Source organism: Pseudorca crassidens, chromosome 10 (assembly GCF_039906515.1).
Source record: "Pseudorca crassidens isolate mPseCra1 chromosome 10, mPseCra1.hap1, whole genome shotgun sequence".
NCBI classification, from domain to species: domain Eukaryota; kingdom Metazoa; phylum Chordata; class Mammalia; order Artiodactyla; family Delphinidae; genus Pseudorca; species Pseudorca crassidens.
The window spans coordinates 58,495,622-58,515,046 of record NC_090305.1 but is presented as its reverse complement, the minus strand read 5'-3'; the positions used below and the strand labels follow the sequence as shown (position 1 = coordinate 58,515,046).

The 19,425-nt window shown below is 46.5% G+C and overlaps 1 protein-coding gene across 2 annotated transcripts in view; it reads right to left on the bottom strand.

Moving 5' to 3' along the window:
- Positions 1 to 8,435, bottom strand: part of CTDSPL (CTD small phosphatase like) — a 125,547-nt gene extending 117,112 nt beyond the window's left edge. The window contains exon 1 of one of the 2 annotated variants that reach the window (XM_067753810.1): positions 8,025 to 8,435. In XM_067753810.1, coding sequence (XP_067609911.1) covers positions 8,025 to 8,103 — 79 coding nt within the window. In that variant the 5' untranslated portion in view covers positions 8,104 to 8,435. The remainder of the gene's footprint in view (positions 1 to 8,024) is intronic. The other variant, XM_067753814.1, reaches the window with a different exon arrangement.
- Positions 8,436 to 19,425: the final 10,990 nt, after the last annotated feature.

Here is a 19,425-nt window from a genome sequence, read left to right as displayed (position 1 = left end):
GATGCAGGGGACACGGGTTCGTGCCCCGGTCCGGGAGGATCCCACATGCCGCGGAGCGGCTGGGCCCGTGAGCCATGGCTGGGCCCGTGAGCCATGGCCGCTGAGCCTGCGCGTCCTGAGCCTGTGCTCCACGACGGGAGGGACCACAGCAGTGAGGGGCCCGCGTACCACAAAAAAAAAACAACAAACAAAAAAACAAAAAAACAAAAACAAAAAAAAAGAATTCACTAATATATAAAAAGAACTATATATACAACCATGAGGTTTTTTCTAGGCATGCAAGCTGGTTTGATATGTCAAAATCCATCAGTGTAATCTATATTAACAGATTAAAAATGAAAACTCATATGATCATATCAACTGATGCAGAAAAAGCATATGACAAAATTCAACATCCATTTCTGAAACTCCCAGAAACACTGGGATACAGGAGAGCTTCCTCAACCTGATAAAGACATACAAAAAAACAACAGGTGACAATATACTTAATGGTAAAATACTGAAATGATTTCCCATGGGGAACAAGGCAAGGATGTACTTTCTCACAACTCTTATTCATCATACTTCTCTAAGTTCTCGTCAGTGCAATAAAGCAAGAAAAAGAAATAAAAGCATACAAATCAGAAATGAATATAAGTGTTCTTATGTGATGACATGTTTGTCTATGTTAAAAGCCCCAAGAAGTATACAGAGCCTCTTATAACTCATAAGTGAGATAAGCAATCACAGGATACAAGGAAAACATACAAAACTCAATTGTATTCCTATACACTAGCACTGAACACATGAACACCAAAATTAAAAATATAATAAAATAACTTAAAAAAAGAGAAACACTGAGATGCATATCTAACAAAAACATTAATAGGACCTGTATGCTGAAAACTATTTAACCCTGATGAAAGAATCAAAGAATATCTAAATAAATGAAAAGACATACCGTGGTCATGAACTGGAAGACTCAAAGTAATAAAGATGTCAATTCTCCCCAAATTGACACACAGGTTTAATTCAATTCCTACCAAATCTCAGCAAGTTTTTTTTAATAGATATAGACAAGATTATTGTAGAATATATATAGAAAGACAAAGGAACTAGAACAGCTAAAACAATTTTGAAAAAGAACAAAATTTGGAGGAATCAGGCTACCCTATCTCAAGACTTAACATATAGCTACAGTAATCAAGACTGTGATACAGGCAGAGGGATAGACACATAAATCAGTGGAACAAAATAAAAAACTCAGAAAGAGACCTACACAAATATGATGCACTGATTTTTGACAGAGATGGAAAAGAAGCGCAAAAGCAGAAGGAAAGCCTTTCCAACAAATGTGGCTACAGTAATTCGACAGCCAGAGACAAAAAGTGAATCTAAGTCAATCACCTTACAAAAATTAAATCAGAATAGATAATGGTATTAGATGTAAAACTATAAAACTTTTAGGAAAAGCATATGAGAAAATCTTTGGGATCTAGTGCTAGATAAAGAGTTCTTAGAGTTGACCTCAAAAGCACAATCAATAGAAGGAAAAACTGATATATTGTACCTTTTCAACATTTAAAACTTTTGTTCTGCAGAAGTCTGTGTTAGGATGAAAATACAAGCTAAAGATAAGGAGAAAATATTTGCAAACCACATATCTGACAAAAGACTAATATCTAGAATATGAAAAGAATTCTCAAAACTCAACAGTAAAAAAAAATCCAGTTAGAGCACAGACTAAAGACATGAAGGGACATCCCATCAGAGAAAATATACAGAAGGAAAAGAGCACATGAAAAGACGTTCAACATCATTAGCCATCAGGGAAATGTAAATAAAACCACAATGAGATACTAATACATGCTTATCAGAATGGCTAATATAAAAAAGTGACATCAAATGCTGGTGAGGATGTGGTTCTCCACATTGGATCATTAACACATTGTTGGTGAGACTGTAAATTGATACATTTAATCTGGAAAACAGTTTGGCAGTTTCTTTAAATATGCAACTATCATATGACCCAGCAATTGCGTGCCTGGGTATTTATCCTGGAGAAACGAAGACTTATGTCTACCCAAAAACCTGTCCATTAATGTTTAAAGCAGCTTTATTTGTAATAGCCCAAACCCAGAAACGATCAGATGTTCTTCAAAGAGTAAATGGTTAAACAAACTGTAGTATATCCATGTCACGGAAAACTACTCAGCAATAAAGAAGAAGAAAATATTGATGCAAGCAACAACCTAGCTGAAAATCCAGAGAATTATGCTGAATGAAAAAAGTCAATTCCAAAAGAGCACATATTGTTTGACTCCATTTATATACATTTATATATTTTATTTATTTTTTTAAATTTTATTTATTTATTTATTTTTGGCTGCACTGGGTTTTCATTGCTGCACGCAGGCTTTCACTAGTTGCGTCGAGCGGGGGCTACTCTTCCTTGAGGTGCGTGGACTTCTCATTGCGGTGGCTTCTCTTGTTGTGGAGCATGGGCTCTAGGCGCACGGGCTTCAGTAGTTGTGGCCCACAAGCTCGGTAGTTGTGGCTCGCAGGCTCTAGAGCACAGGCTCAGTAGTTGTGGCGCATGGGCTTAGCTGCTCTGCAGCATGTGGGATCTTCCCGGGCCAGGGCTCGAACCTGTGTCCCCTGCATTGGCAGGCGGATTCTTAACCACTGCGCCACCAGGGAAGCCCCTATACATTTATATAAAGTGAGAAAATTTCAGAAATGAAGAACAGACTAGTGGTTGCCAATGGGCTGAGAAGGGGTGAGGATGGGAGGGAAGTAGGTGTGGTTATAAAATGGCCCCATGAGGGATCTTCCAGGTGATGGAATTTTTCTGTATCCTGACTACACCAATGATTTTGTACTAAGGTTTTGCAAGATGCTAATATGGGCAGGAACCAGGTGGCAGGGTGGGGCAGAGGGAGGTCAGGAGATCTCTGTGTGATTTCTTTTTTTTTTTTTTTTTTTTTTTTTTGCGGTACGCGGGCCTCTCACTGTTGTGGCCTCTCCCGTTGCGGAGCACAGGCTCCGGACACAAAGGCTCAGCGACCATGGCTCACGGGCCCAGCCGCTCCGCGGCATGTGGGATCTTCCCAGAGCGGGGCACGAACCCATGTCCCCTGCATCAGCAGGCAGACTCCCAACCACTGCGCCACCAGGGAAGCCCTCTGTGTGATTTCTTACAACTGCATGTAAATGCACAGTTATCTCCAAATAAAAAGTTTATTATTAAAAAGCTAATCAAACTGAATCTACTTCAAATGTGTCCCAGCATCTGAAATAACTATTGCTTCCAAGAATCTTCTCCTTGCTATAATTTTTAACAAAACTAATGCAGCTCAAAGGTCAAAGGTTTCTGAGTTAAGCTTAAGTGTTGCAAACATTTGGGGGAAATATACCTAGCATTTTAGGCCAAAATTCTGTCAAAACAAACTTGCCTGGAGAAATCCCATCAAGCGACATGTATTAGCTTACAGAAATTTCTTTTCTTTTTTTTTAGCTAAAAAAATTCTTCCAGGGGCTTCCCTGGTGGCGCAGTGGTTGAGAGTCTGCCTGCCGATGCAGGGACACGGGTTCATGCCCCAGTTCGGGAAGATCCCACATGCCGCGGAGTGGCTGGACCCGTGAGCCATGGCCGCTGAGCCTGCACGTCCGGAGCCTGTGCTCTGCAACGGGAGAGGCCACAACAGTGAGAGGCCCACGTACAGAAAAAAAAAAAAAAAAAAAATTCTGTAAAGCACAAGTACATTTTCATTAATATTTAAACAAAAAGCAAAGTTCCCTCGCTTCCCATCCCTGTCTTTTCCCCAGGGAAGTATTGTCTGTTTGAAGTATTTCCTTCAGATTTTTTTCAGATTTTTTGTGCATTTCTAGACATATGTACAGTTTTATGTGTGTGTCTGATTTTTTTTTAAATAGAGACAGGATCACAATGTTTATACTGTTCTTCAAATTGATTTTTCCCCCTGCTTCAAAATGTCTTGGAAATTTGCACGTCGGTATGTTTAGATCTATGTTTACTCATTCTTTTCAAGTACCTTGCAGTATTCTATGGAATTGATGTACCACAGTCTAATCCTTTGACACTTAGGATGTTTCCAATTTTTGCTATTGCAAGCAATGTAGCCATTGGTGAAAATCCTTGTGCTGTTTCTTGGACCACATATGAGGCTATTTCTCTAGGAGAGAAATCCAGAAGTAGACCGGGGCTTTGCAGGTGTGGCCAAAATTGTTGATTGGCTGAACCAACACCTGTTCCCACCTATTGCCAATCATCTTCTCCTCTCCCACCTCCAAAACAGCTCGACTGACTACATGACCAGTTCTGGCCAATTACACATCAGCAAAAGTTTGCTCGGCCGTCCCTAGGAGTGTTTCTGCTTTCTGAGTAAAAAGGGCTGGACATGACTGGCACTGTCCCTTTTTCCTGCCCTGAAGGTGGCTGTGGTGTTTGGAGGGGCGGCAGCCATGTTACAACATGTAGGGAAGTCAAGGGAATCACAGTGAGGTCAGCCCTGATACTAATGAGTTGCTGAACCAAAGCCAGCCGGCAGTTACCTCCAGACTGCTTGCTATGTGACAAGAATAAACTCCTATCAGGTTAGGTCTGGTTTTCTGTTACTTGCAGCCAAATGTGTTCCTAAATGAGTCAGTACTAAATTACTCTCTAAAAAGTCTGTATTCTATTCTCTCACAAAAGACTACAAAAGTATTCCTTTCCCCAAACTTTTGTTTACTTTGAATGTTGTCAGTCATTTAAATATTTAACCTAGCTGATGCATGAAAAAATTTCACAGGAAGTAAAGTGTCATTTCATACACTTACTGGACATTCAGATTTCCTCTTCTATGATTTTTCTTGTTGATATCTCTTGACCACTTTTCTACTGCATTGTTTGACTTTTTCATATTGATTTGTAAGAATAAATTTCCAGATAGCAAAGCAGGCTGAGCTAAACTCAGGGAAAACTGTCTCTGCATCTTTATACCATCAGTCAAGTCAAACATGATTACAAAAAAAATCTTCGGTGACAGGCCACACCTCTGACAGGGAGAGCCATCTCTGAGTGGTGCACCACCACGAGGCAAAGTGTCAAAAAGTAATTCAACTTGTGCAAACTGCCCCCACGCCCGCCCAAGTCCATGCTTGGGCCCATTACTACTTTCTCTGCAAACCTAAACCTAAAGAAAGGTTTATGGGATAGTGACATACTGGTGAACCAGGCAGAGTCTTTAACATACCTCATCTCATTTAACCCCCAAATCAAACCCAAAAGGCAGTCATTATTATTCCTATTTTAAGAACAAATGATAACAGTAAACTTTTAAAACCAAGCATTTCTTTCTTATCACAAAAACTTACAACATTCCAGGCCCCATAATAAAAACCAAAAGGATTAAGTATTTACCTAAAACTCAAATGATATAAAATACATTGTGCCTGTTTTGTCTCCAATAAATTGGTTTTTTTATTACAGTCCTGAGAGCTTAAGCTATATCTCATCTACTGTGTATACCAAATGGAAGGCACCTTATAAATACCATATTTTATTAAAAATTAAAATTGGCAATTAAAAAGAAATAAAAATAAAATACATTGTGCCTATCTAAATATATCAACATGCTTAAGCAAGAAACATTGCTAAACCTGTTTAGTGGTTTATGAATCTGAAGAAGCTATTCCAAAGCTTGGTTCTAAAGTTTATTGCCACACTATAGTTAACCAAAATTATTTCCAGCTTTTCAAGTGAGAAACTAAATTGAGTAGGATTTTAATGCTTCAACAAGAAGCATCTACTAGCTAGCCACCCCATCCCAAAGCAGCAGGTGAGGAATTCCTCTAATCAGTTACCAAAACCAACCTGACACTAGAAAACAAACAAAATAAACAGTTAAAGATAATAAAAGATTGTCATGGAGGGCAATGTAAACAAGTTGAATAGAACAAGCACCATCCTTGAGTATTTGTACATGGTTTGGATTTTGGATAACTGACTCCACTTTAGAAGCCTAGCAGCTAGACGAAAAGAGAAAGCTGGGTAAGTGCCTGCTCCTGGAACCAGGTGGGGAGCAGCAGGAAGGCTGAAGCCTCGACAAATATTTCCTTGCTTTCCACCACCCCTCTCCTCTCAAGAGCTGTGGATTCTCTCTGGCAAAGCATCACACGAAGCACTCAATCCACAGCAGGAGAGAAGCAGAGGCATCAAATCTCCTTGATGCCTCCAACCAAAACGTCCCTGAGGGGACATGCCCAGCCCAGAGCCAGCAGGCCAGGGCCCCAAGAACTAACAGCCCCAGAGGCAGGAAGGCCAGACCAACCAAGGTGCTGCCCACTTGGGCTCCAGAGAGACATGAAGATTCATCTGGAGCACCCTTTTGCAGAGTTTTTTATAGCCCATTTGTAAGGCACAGGAAAATGCCTGGGGGAGTCTGATTTCTAATTTTACGTAAAAGAAAACAAGTCCACAGACACACAGTGTTTATGGTCTATGAAAGTGCAAATGGGTTGACAAATCCCCAATCTCAGGGTGCCTCTGGTGGTTTCTTGCATTTTCCTGGTGGGCTTGCTCAGCCGTTCCTGCTTGGGGAGAGGCAATGGGGTGTTCTCCCCACCCCCACGCCACTGCTCCGTAGGGCTGCACACCTCACCCGACTGGCACAAGAGTAATAACACATGGAAAGAAATCTGACTCTGTCAAAGTCAAAGGCCAGGCCTGGAGAGGGGAGGGGCGTGTCCTGGTGGGCTGCTCCTGACCTGGGTCCAGGTATTTGCCCTGCGCATAACAGGAAGCTTTAGTCACCAGAACAAAACAAGCCAGATTCCTTGGCTCTTCAAAACTGTCCAAGCCTCAGGCCAGCTCACTAAAGTGACAGTAAGCAGGGCACATGAGAGAGGGGGACAACAGGTCTCCAAGAGGGGCAGGGACACAAAGGAAAAGAGCAAAAAAGATAACAGAAGTGGGTGACGGGGCCAAAATGTGCTGAAATCAGACCAGGTGCTGCAGCACAGTGCCGACTCTCCGGGAAGGGATACACCTGGCCCCCAAGGGCTCCCCCAGTGCCCATGAGAGCTGGGCCCTAAAAGGACCCAGGGAGGACCAGGCCTTGCAGATGCGCCCAGCAGGCTGGTGTCACTGAGACGGCAGAGTCAAGGAGGGCGGATGGCTCAGCAATGCTCCCCCCGACCCCCTACCTCACTTGTGCAACCAACTAAATGCACGGCACACAGCCTCATTGTCGGGTGCGCACGCTGCACACACAGGCTCATGGTCAGGCACAGCACACACAGCCTTCTTGGGTGTGAGTGCACACAGACATACACCCTGCCAGTTGACGGACACAACATATTCAACTTGCCAGCTGGGTGCTGTAGGCACACAATCATCTGCACACACAAACTGTCAGGAGCGAACACATACAAACTCTCAGACTCAGGCTCTTTTGGGCATGCACACATACATTCCACAACCTCCTAGTCAGGTACACAGAAACCTCTACATAAGGTACACACCCGCACTCACAGCCTGTCAGGAAAACCCGAGCGCACCACCTCTGTTAGGTGCACACACACACACACCTTTACCGTCTCTCAGTTGGTGTGTGCACACCCACAACATACACACACTCCCAACGTGTCGGGTGCACGACACTCACAACTTCTCCGTTAAGTGCACACACACCCTTCCAACGTCTGTCTCCTGCACACACACAGGGCACACACACTTCCAACCTTCCAGGAACACACACGCGCGCTCACAACTTCTCCGTCGGCGTGAGCGCACACACAAACTCCCGGCCGGCAGGGTCGGTCCCACATTGCCACCCCCCGGGAGAGGCGCACGCCCCCTCCCGCGCCCCGGGCTGCGCGGGCACACTCCCCCTCCCGCCGGCACCCGCACGCCGGCCTCCCTGCGGCACACCCCGCACCCACGCACCCCTCCCCCAGCCCGGGCCGGCGCCCGGCAGCCAACTCCGGCCGCGCGGGGAGTGCCCACGCCCCCGGCCCGCCCCGCCCGCGCCCCTCCTCACCTTTCTCGCCGGCGCCCGGGGCCCGGCCCTCGTCCTCCTTGGGGTTGGTCACCTGGGTGATGATGGCCGGGCCGTCCATGGGTGCGCGGCACGGCGGCAGCCCGCCGGCCCGGCCCCCCGGCAGCCAGGCGCACGGGCGCGCGGCGCGGGGGGCGCGCGGGGCCGCGGGCCGGGGGGGGCGCTCGCCGCCGCCGCCGCCTGGGCGCGCCCGCCGCCCGGCCCCGCTCTCTGGGAGAGGCGGCCCGGGCCCGCGCCCCCGCTCCCGCCGCCGCCGCCGCCGCCGCCGCTGGGCTGGAGCGGCCGCCGCCTCGTCACCATGAACCCCGGAGCCGCGCCCGGGAGAGCCGCGCACGGGGAGGCGGAGCGGGAGGCCGGGCGCCGCGGGAAGCGGGAGCGGGCGAGGGGGAAGGAGCGAGCCAGGAGCGAGGGCGGGCGGGCGGGAGAGAGGGAGGGAACGAGGGAGGGAACGAGGGAAAGCGGGAGGGCGGGCGGGTGGGTGTGTCCCGGCCCGAGGACCGGCCTCCACCGCCGCCGCCGCCGCCGCCGGCGCTGCCAGCCGGCCCCGGGGGGAGAGGGTTTCGGGGTGAGGCCGAGGCGGTGAGTGGAGGGCGGGCGGGGGTCTTGGGCAGACGAGTTGGGTGAGGGGCTTGAGGTGGAGGGGATTCCAGAGGGATCCTGGCGGTAGATAAGAGGGCCGGGGTGTGTGGGGGTGTCAGGGGTTCTGGGAAAATGAGTGGGGTGAGCGGCCTGGGGTGCGAGGGCCGTGAGGAGGAGTCCGGCAGATGAGTGGGCTAAGGGGCGTGGGGGGCTAGGCAGGGGCCCGCGGGGGTGCGGGTAGGGCTCGGAGGGGTGTTCGGAGTGGGATCCCGGGGGCCCGAGGAGGGATCGCATGGATGCGAGAGTGAGGAGTACCCTGGGAGGGATGTTTACCGGGAGGAGGCAGGAAGAGTAGGAGGCAGATGTGAGGGAAGGGGAGGAGGGTCCCGAGAGGGTGTCTTGGGGGAGGTGCTGGGTGAGGGGCATCCCGGCGCGGGAAGCGAGGGGTCAGGGACTTGGGCGCGGAGGGCAGTGGTTTGCGGAGGTAGAGGCTGCTAAGAGAGGTCCCTTACACCGAGGCGGCCCGCGGAGGGGTCCGGGGCGCTGGTGCGAGGAAGAACCCCTGAATGCGAGGAAGGTTCGGAGGGACCCGAGGGTGCGCCGGTCAACGGAGGGGTCCCAGAGTGTGAGGAATCCTGAAGGGTCCGGACATGCGGGACCCAAGAGTGACCAGGGGTTGGGTGGAGGGAGGAGTCGTCTGCGGACGGAGCTGGAGGCTCCAGGCGGGGGATGCTTGCAGAACTGGTTTCAGCATTGGACCCTAGAGCCCGCGTGCTGGACGGTGGGTCCTCGAGGACCAACCTCATGGAACGTGGGGGTGTAGGCGTCGAGCGGGGCCTGGGCAGTGGGCATTTACGGGTGCTGTTGCAGTAAGGGGCCCGGCCGGGGTGGCGGGTCGAAGGCTGAGGAGAGGAAGGGGCCTGTGGCGGCCCGAGCTGAGCAATGACTGTGCTTCTGAAAAGCAGCCAGCCACTGTCAGGTCTGGAGCGAGGGCGAGGGCGAGAGCGCGAGCAAGACGGGAAAGTGCCTCCTCACCCTTGGTGGGTCTGGTCCCTTTCGCGCCCGCGCCTTCGTTTTCCAACTTGGAAGCCGCACTGGCAGCCCGGTAAACCAGGGGGCCGGGCAGTGCCGCAGGGGGGCGGATCTGGGGGCGGAAGGGGAGCACTCGCGCGCGCTCTCCACCAATCAGGAGGATCTGGGCGGGCCTGCGGAGCGTGACGTAGGTGGGCAAGGCTGAGTGGGCGGACTGCTGCTTGGAGCGCCCTGCCTCCCTGCGCCCGGTTGCGCGCGCACTTTAGGCGTTATAGGCACGTCCATCCCTGTCGTGGCTGAAAGGAAGCGAGGCCTTTAGGACTTTTCTCACTCCCTAACACCTGGAACCTGGAGCTGGTTGCCGCGAGGTCACGTGCTCACCGGGAGAAGCAAGGAGACTCTCCAAAGTTTTCAAGTACACTTCCGGAAGCGCCTCTGGCGAAGGGCAGCCAGCAGACCTAACAGTGTCTGCACGGGGTGGAGCCCAGTGAGGGTTCTGGTCTGGGAGACAGTCCTGGGACAGGGCTCCTGTGGCAGGTGGGAAAACATTTCAGGGGAGCTGCTCTAAAAGGTAGTTAGGCAAGCTGTAGGGGTTTTGCCCCCAAATCCAGGACCTCAAGTGACATCCTGGCTTTGAGCTTGTTCGTGAGTCCTGGTGCCCGCTGCCTTGGAGTGCGCTCATGTGTGAGTAGCTGCTCTTCTGTTGGCTCCTTTGGGACCATAGTGATTTCCTGGGGCAGCTGAGCCAAGAAGGTTGAAGCGAAGTGCCCTTTTGGTTAGGAAGGTGTAAGTAGCCCAGGCTCCAGCGTACGCCCAGCCTAACCCTCCCAAGTGCAGAGCAGATTAGGGCCCCATGGCACCCAGGACTTCCTTGTCCCCACTTCTAATGCTCTTTGCATTTGTTCAGAGGCTGTGGCTGGCCCAGGGGCTGGCAAATTAAAATGTTCTCTGAATTCAGAAAAGGGAACCCTCCTACACTGTTGGAGGGAATGTAAAATGGTATAGCCACTATGGAGAAGAATATGGGGGTTCCTCAAAAAAACTAGAGTTGCCATATGATCCGGCAATCCCACCCCTGGGCATATATCCGGACAAAACTATAATTTGAAAAGATACATGCCCGCAGTCTGTGGCATGACATGTTTCACAGGCAGGTCTGATGACATCTTGGCACACACAGGAACAAGCTCATTCGTACACAGGCTCAAATTCATGCCAGGACACAGGGTGCACCCGTGATAAGGTTGTCTCTGCCCAGGCTGGTTTGTCCCACCTTGGCACTGCCCTCCCTTGCCCTCTGGCCTTCCCTGGCCCAGAAGGGATCATCCATCATGCACATGAACACAAGTGAGAGCAAGGGAGCGTCTGCAGGCAATTTCTGTTTTTTGCACAGACTTCCCCAGAGACCTGGGGAGAGAGAGGGCTGGGCTGTCTGCTTTGGAACTGGAGGAGTGGAGAATACAGGGAGGAAAAAATAAGATCTCAATAAATCAGCCCATCTCCTGACTCCACTCTCCCTCTCTCCCCCTTCTTCACTCCCCCAAGCCTCCCCCCCTTAGTTCCCTAGCCCCCGCACGCTCGGGCGCATCTGCCTCACCTTGTCCTCCTGCACCGCTGCCCCCGAAGCACCGCTGAAGCTTCACCCCAGGGAACCACCACCACCCACTACCCAGTCTTGTGCTCCACACCTGAGTGCTGGGCTGGGGTAGGTGGAGAAAGGGGGCTGCGTGTGGGGACCGGGTGAGGAGGCCCTGCCTCTGCTGAAAGAGGCCATGGGCAAGTGCTCCCTCTCTCTGGGCCTCCCCTTTGCAGGCAGGAACACGCAAATGACGGTCTGTTGCCAGAAGGCTCTGGAATGAGTACAAACCAGAAGGGGGCACCTGTCCCAGTCTGAGCTTGGAGCTGGGACCGAGGAAGTGAAATTCCTGGACATTTTTGGATGATTAAAATTATTTTTAAAATAGTAAAAGTAAAGTATTTTGGAGAAATGAAGACGATACTAGCCACCCACATGGATTTGTCCAGACCTTGAGTGTTCACAAAGCTCTTTAACATTTTCTGTCTCTGCGAGTCCCACAATGAAGGCAGGTAGGTGTCCCCCCATCCTGCTTGCTTACTGTATGCCAAGCTCTGACTGGGTACCATGTGCCTCCAAGGGTGAGAGGCTCCCTTGGCTGCAAGGAATGGAGACTCTCTTAGGGAAGGATTATCATGGGGGTCTCAGAGCAGGGCTCTCTGCCCCATCCAAGACTGCATAGGAGCCCAGCTCAGACCCTGGAGAAACCCACCACCCAAAGGCCTCAGGAATGATGAGGTCCTACTACTGACCTCAGGAAACTGGATCATTCAGGACCAGGGCCACTCTAGCCCAGCACTCCTGTTATTCCAGAATAAGTCATGTATCACGAATGAGACTCTCTTAGGGTCTAACCACTTGTCTCCTGTTAGCAACTCACTCATTTCCCCTTTTCTTTTTCTTTTTCTTTCTTTCTATTTTTTGTGGCCATGCTGCGCGGCTTTGCTGAATCTCAGTTCCCCTACCAGGCATTGAACCAGGGCCACGGCAGTGAAAGCGCCAAATCCTAACCACTAGACCACTAGGGAACTCCTGATTCATTTTCATAAGTCCCAGTTTAAATTCTGGAGAGAGAATTTGTTCGGCTTAGTTCATTACCATTGTTCAAGTTACTATAGTTGTATAAAAATTACTCTAAAACTTAGTGACTTAAAAAAATATTTCTATGCATACGACTTACAATTTGGGCAGGACTTGACACGTGTAGCTCATCTCTGCTTTACATGGTGTCACCTGGGCTGCTTGAAGGCTGGGGGCCAGAATCATCTGAAGGCTCACTTTCTCACATTGCAATTGATGCCAGCTGTAAGGCTGAGCCCTTTGGGCTCTTGGCTGCAAAACCTACAAATGGTTGTATTAGCCATGCCTTTTATTTACTATACTCTGATGTTTTGACATCTTAGGGCCTTGCTGACTCTAGAGCGACTGCCCACCCCAGGGCTACATCATTCCTAGAGAAAGCAAATAACTGGCTTATAAACATGTCTTTCATATGCAAACCGATCAACCCAGAGCCCATTCCCCCAGCCACCTCCTTTTTGGAGCTATTACACTCCAGGCCACTATTGCCCTAATCACCTTAGGATCAGGTACCGGACAACTAGAGATAGTCCCTACATCCTAGAGCCCACCGAAATTATTCTAACTAGCCAATCCTAAACCACTAACCCCGTCTCACCTGTTCCTTTCCATAGAAACCACAGTAAAGTCTCTTGCTACAGTTTCCCTTTCTCCCTCTGCCTCCTGACCCACCCTCGTGCTTCCCTGCATGCCATCCCCCTTCCCGTGGCATGGGGCAGCCCCTTCTCTTGGAAATTCTGAGTATAACAAACTGTCTTTTCAATGGCAGTCGTCTTTTGGCTTTTCCAAGGCCCGATCATCAGGGAGCCTGCTCTGAGTTCAGTATTCCTGGGCTGTGTTCCCCTTGGCCTTTGGACCTACTAATCAGGAAAGTACAGTTGCAGAGTGAGAAGGGAGAGGTGGCAGGAATGTCCCCTGGATCAGTCTGCAAACTGCTTTAACACATCCTGGCTCTGGCAGATCGGGCTGCACCCTCAGATGAAAGCATCCCATATGCTGCACGGGGCCCCTGAAGGAGGCCCTGCTGCGCAGAAAAGCTTGATGTGCCAAGAACATTTCCCTCTCATATATTGAAACACATTTTCTTCCTTCCTAACTTAATTCAACTTTAAAGTCTCTTTTCCCCCTTTACTGATATAAACTTATTTTCCTCAACAGTGGGGTTCTGAAAGATGCGTAGATACCCCCCTAGTGCTGTGTATGACTGAGACCAGGAAAACCAGGCGACAAGGTTGCTTGCACCTCTCCAAAGGCAGCTGATGAAATGCAGGACTTCCGCGGGGGAAGACCGTCTGGACAAGCTCTTCCTTGTCTCTGAGGATTGGGGCTGCGTCCAGATTGAAACTCCTTTATTAGCAAATTGATTATTTATATAAGGGCTGTCTCGGCAGCTTCCTTGTTGGTGCTAAGCTGGTTTAAAAGTTCCAGATGCAGCAAAGCACTCTCCAGCCCTGGCAATGGTTGTTATCAGCAAGACCTCACTCAAATCAACTCAAGAAAATAGCTTTAAACTGGAGACTGCAAACTAGCAGCCCAGGGGTGGCACCCAGCCTACAGGTCCGTGCTGGTGGCAAACATGGTTTGTTACTGTTGTTTTGTTTTTGCCTGTACAGCACAGACTCTCGCAAATTTTTGTTTATAATCATAGACTTACAGAAGCTTTGCAAGAATAAAGAATTCCCATATACCCTTCAACTAGATTCCCAAATGTTAACTTTTTATCCCCCCTTATTATTATCGTTTGGACCATTTGAGAGTAAGTTGCAGACTTACTCCCAAACAGTTCAGTGAATATTTCCTAAAAAACAAGAATAGTCTCTTTTATAATCACATACAGTTATCCAATCAGGAAATTAACGTTGTTACACAATTATTATCTAATCTGCAGACCTTATTCACATTTCACCAATTAACCCATTCTGCCCTTTACAGCAAAAAAGAAAATATATTTTTTCTGGTCCAGGATCCAATTTAGGATTATGTTGTCAGGTTTCTTTTCTTTCCTTTAATCTGGAACAGTTCTTTGGTCTTTCTTTGTCTTTCACGACCTTGCCAGTTTTGAAAAGTACAGGCCAGTTATTTTATAGGATATCCCTTAACAAGGGTTTGCCTATTGTTTCTTCAAGAGTAGATTCAGGTTATGCATTTTTGGCAGGAATGCTCCAGAAGTGATGCTGTATCCTTACCAGGACATCATATGAAGAGGCATGTCATGTTGCTTCACTGTGGCATGATTGGTAACTTTTTTTTTTTTCTTAAGAGGCGGGGAGATGCCTCCTCATTCTTTTTTATTTTTTTAAATTTATTTATTTATTTTTATTTATGGCTGTGTTGGGTCTTCGTTTCTGTGCGAGGGCTTTCTCTAGTTGTGGCAAGCGGGGGCCACTCTTCATCGCGGTGCACGGGCCTCTCACTATTGCGGCCTCTCTTGTTGCGGAGCACAGGCTCCAGACGCGCAGGCTCAGTAATTGTGGCTCACGGGCCCAGTTGCTCCGTGGCATGTGGGATCTTCCCAGACCAGGGCTCGAACCCGTGTCCCCTGCATTGGCAGGCAGATTCTCAACCACTGCGCCACCAGGGAAGCCCCGATTGGTAACATTTTTGGTAAGTTACTTTGATCACTTGCTTAAGGCAACAGCTCTAAGGTTTGTACACTATAAATTTTGTCCCATTGTATTTTCCCATTTCTAATTAAAGAGCTTTATGTGGGGAGGTGCTTTGAGACCATTCAAATATCCTTACTCTCATCAAACGTTTAGCCTCTATCTTTAGCATCTGTTGATGATTCTTGCCTGAATTTGGTTACTGCTATCAGGCTTTTCCCCATTTCATCAGTGGGAATCCATTCAAGTTGGTTTTTGTGTGCATTTGACATCTCCACATTACTCTCTGAGCTCTTCCTCACTTTCTGGTCCAACAAGATGTTCCAGGCTCATCTTGTCCTTTCCCTGCACTAGTACTGGAGTCAGTCATCTGTCTAAGGAGCCTTGATTCTTTTTAGTGGAGAATGGTATTTAGAGACCAAGATCTGGGGGCTAGATGTGTGTTCATTGCTACTGGGGTGTTATTGATTCTAGGCTTACTCAGTGGACACAGCTATATAAATTTATCTATCTATCTATCATCTACATCTATATGAATTTCTCGATCTATATCTGTATCAAGCAGTCTATCTCTTTACCAGTCATCTATCCATATTCAATCTGCTAAAACCATGAGTTCCTATCTAACACCACAGATTTCATTCCAGCCTCCCCTCTTCCCATATTTGTAACTCCCATTTATGGCAGGGAGAAACTTGACTCCTGTAATCCACCATATAGCTGTGTGCTCAATCTTAGCATACCCAGAGAGTAGCTGCAGAATTGCTAACCCAGTCCACAGCAAAAATCCATCCCACTAAGTAGAGTTCAGTATTTGTTTACAGTTCTTTGTCTTTTTTTTTTAATATGTTTTATTTTACTTTATTTAAAGATCTTTTTGATGTGGACCATTTTTAAAGTCTTTATTGAATGTGTTACAATACTGCTTCTGTTTCATGTTTTGGTTTTCTGGCTGCAAGGCATGTGGGATCTTAGCTCCCCGACCAGGGATAGAAACCACACCCCCTGCATTGCAAGGTGAAGTCTTAACCACTGGACCGCTGGGGATGTCCCAGTTATCTTTGTCTTTTGTCAAAATAGTTCATTCACATGTTACTTGGGTTTGTTCTTCCACACTCAAGTTAGGGTCATTCTTTTCTGTTTATTCTATGTTAGGTTTTTTCCCCATTTGTGTAGATTTTTTTTTGGTAAGTGAAACATTAATATGGTCCCCAAAGTCAGAACTATACTGACTTTCCTAAAACCAAGGTATACTCAGAGAAGTGCCACTGCCCCACGCTTTGTACCTCACCCCTGACCCCATATCCTCTCTACTCTGTTTCTACCCTAGAGCTTTAGCTGTTTACTCTCATTAGTTTCTGGTGTATCCTTCCTGGGTTTTGTTTTCTTGTTCTGTACAAAGAGCAGATACATGTATATATGACTATTTCTCATGTCCTATATAAAAGGTAGCCTATAATACTCACTTGTACCTTTTCTTTTCACTTAACAATATAGCCTGCAAATCACTCCATTTCAGTTCATAGAGATCTTTCTCATTTTTTAAAAGACCACACTGCATAGGAGTATTTTAAGGGTAAATTCTTGGATACTTTTGACCCAGATTCTTGGGTCAAAAGGTAAACACACGTGTAGTTTTGTTAGGAATTGCCAATCTCTTCGAAGAAAGATTATATCAAGTTGTATTTCCACCAGCAATGGATGAGAATGCCTTTTTCCCCTCAGCTACAACAATAAAATGTGTTTTCATGTTTTAAATTTTTGCCAATCTTCCAGGAGAAAAATGGTATCTCAGCATAGTTTAAATTTGTATTTCTCTTATCATGTGAGTTGAACATATTTTCATTTATGTATAAAGTAAATTGTCTATTCATGTCGCTCGCTCATTTTTCTATTTTTTAAATCTGACATCCCTGATGTTTTAGAGCTCTTTCTATATAAGGATATTGGCCCTTTATTTGCGACATAGATTGTCAATACTTTCTCCCATTTTGTCATTTGACTTTGCTTATGGTGTTTTCTTTTTGCCAAGAGGAAATTTTTATGTGGTTAAATTTATCCATCTGTTCTTATTGCCACTGAATTTTGAGTCATAGTTAGAAAGCCTTTCCCTACACCCAGGTTATGAAAGGATCCATCTAAGTTTTTCTTCTAGTACTTGTATGGTTTCATCTTTTAGTTAGATTTCTAATCCATTTGGAGTTTATTCTCTTGTAGGGTGTGAGATAAGAATCTACTTTTTTCTTTGTCCCATGTCAACCCTGTTCTCCCAGCACTATTTACTAAAAAGTTAATCTTTGCCCCAGTGATTTGAAATGCTACCTTTATTGTATATTAATTTCCCATATGTACCGAAGTTGATTTCTGGGCTTTCTATTCTGTTCTGCTGGACTGTCTGTCTATTCATGCACCAATACCACATTGTTTCAATTATAGAGGCTTTAGAATATGTTTTAATGTCTCATAAGGCCAGTCCCTGACTCTCACAATAGCTTTTTTCCCCTCAGTATTTTCCTAGATATTCTTGCATGATTTTTTCCATATAAACTTTAGTATCAACTTATCTAGCGCCATTGAAAAATAACCTGTCCTCAAAATGTTCCTAAAAGTTTGAATAGTTTCCAACATTTAAAGTGGGGAGATATCACATGAAAATATGGATTTCTGGGGTTTTTTTTGAAAACTGGGGATCTATCAACAAGGACCTTTTCTTCCCACATGATCCAATAGTGTAGAGCAGACCAGTAGCTGCAGCCTTTACACAGGCATTGTGGTCTCCAGGACTACATGGTGCCCACTATGCCCTCTGATGTCTCACCCCTGAGCTTCACACATTTAAGTTCCCTGTGTGGCATCTGAGTTGGTGACTCAGGCTTTAAATGATCAGGAAAGTTATATATCATGCCCACACTTAGTCATCTATTTCTCTGTCTCACAATAAAATATTATGAAAGCGGTATGTCTGTTTTATTCACTGCTGTGTCTCCAGGGCCTAAGAAGAGGGCTTAGGGCATAGCTGGCACTTGGTAATTATTTGTTTAATGAATAAGTGTTTATATATAGGAAACAAGAAATGATAAAAAATGTGTTCTCTCTTCAAAACACCATTGAAAACACATCAAGTGGAACCATTATGGGTGGCAGTAAGTTGGTACAGTGCTTACAGAGAGCAATTTGGCAATATTTGTCAAAGTTACAAAGGGATAGATTGGTTTTCGCTGTGGTTCTACTTCTAAATATTTATCCTAAAGTATATTTGCACACAGGCAAAAATGACGATTTTCAAGGTTATTTACTGCAGTAATAATAAAAGGTTGGAAAGAAATTACATTTGTTTTAGAAAGGGACTGATTATATAAATTATGGTTTACCCATACATTAGAACAATGGAATAACAAATATACAGTAATAAAAAAGAATAAGAATGCTTTCTGTGAACTGAGAGAGAAAAACACAAAGCGCAGGGTAGTGTATATAGCAGGCTACCTTTTATGTATAAAAGGAAAAAAAAACAAAGATTCATATTTGTTTGTAAGCATATGAAGAAAATCTGGATGGACTTGTAAGGAACAAATAGCAGTGGTTAGTTGAAGGGTGGAGGAAATGGTGAAGACACTGGGTAGATGGGGACAAGGTGGGAGGGGAATTCTCTCTCTCTCTCTCTCTCTCTCTCTCTCTCCCCCCTGACCCTGAGGAGTAGGTTTTAAATCAAATATTTCCAGGGACTTCCCTGGTAGCACAGTGGGTAAGACTCCACGCTCCCAGTGCAGGGGGCCCTGGTTCGATCCCTGGTCAGGGAACTAGATCCCACATGCATGCTGCAACTAAGAGTTCGCATGACACAAGTAAGGAGCCCACATGCTGAAACTAAGGAGCCCGCCTGCCACAACTAAGACCTGGCGCAACCAAATAAATAATAAAATACATAAAATTAAAGAAATCAAATACTTATATATGCACACATAATGTATACATACATACCAACACACATGTATAAAAACAACTATTAGACTAAAAGGACAGCAGAGGAAGCCATTGGACCCTGGAGACCACAGCTATCCAGCTAGGACTCTGTCTGGACAACCATGTGATGGAGATTCTAGATCACTCACTGGTATTTCATCTATTCTTGCCAGAAGATGATATATTGTGCATGTTAATTCCATTTGACAGAAAAGGCAATGAAATATGTTTCCCCTCTTACTATCTTGCATTCAGATAATCCCAGAGTGCACTTTACAAATTGACAGTCAATAAACCACTTCACCCAGTGAAGAAATAGAGCACATTTCAAGATGGAATGGTGATATCCATGCCACAGTCCCCCTCCCCTGCCAATGCTTCACAATAAAAAAGTGAAATATTTCAGCTAGTGAAATTGGGAATTTAGCAAAGAAAGAATTTATCAACTATAGTTCTAGAATGATAGAAAGCAAGATCTTCTAAAATATTAAAATGCAAAGTCAGGAAATCTTCAGAGAATATAAGTTTTGGTACATGGCATATGATCAAT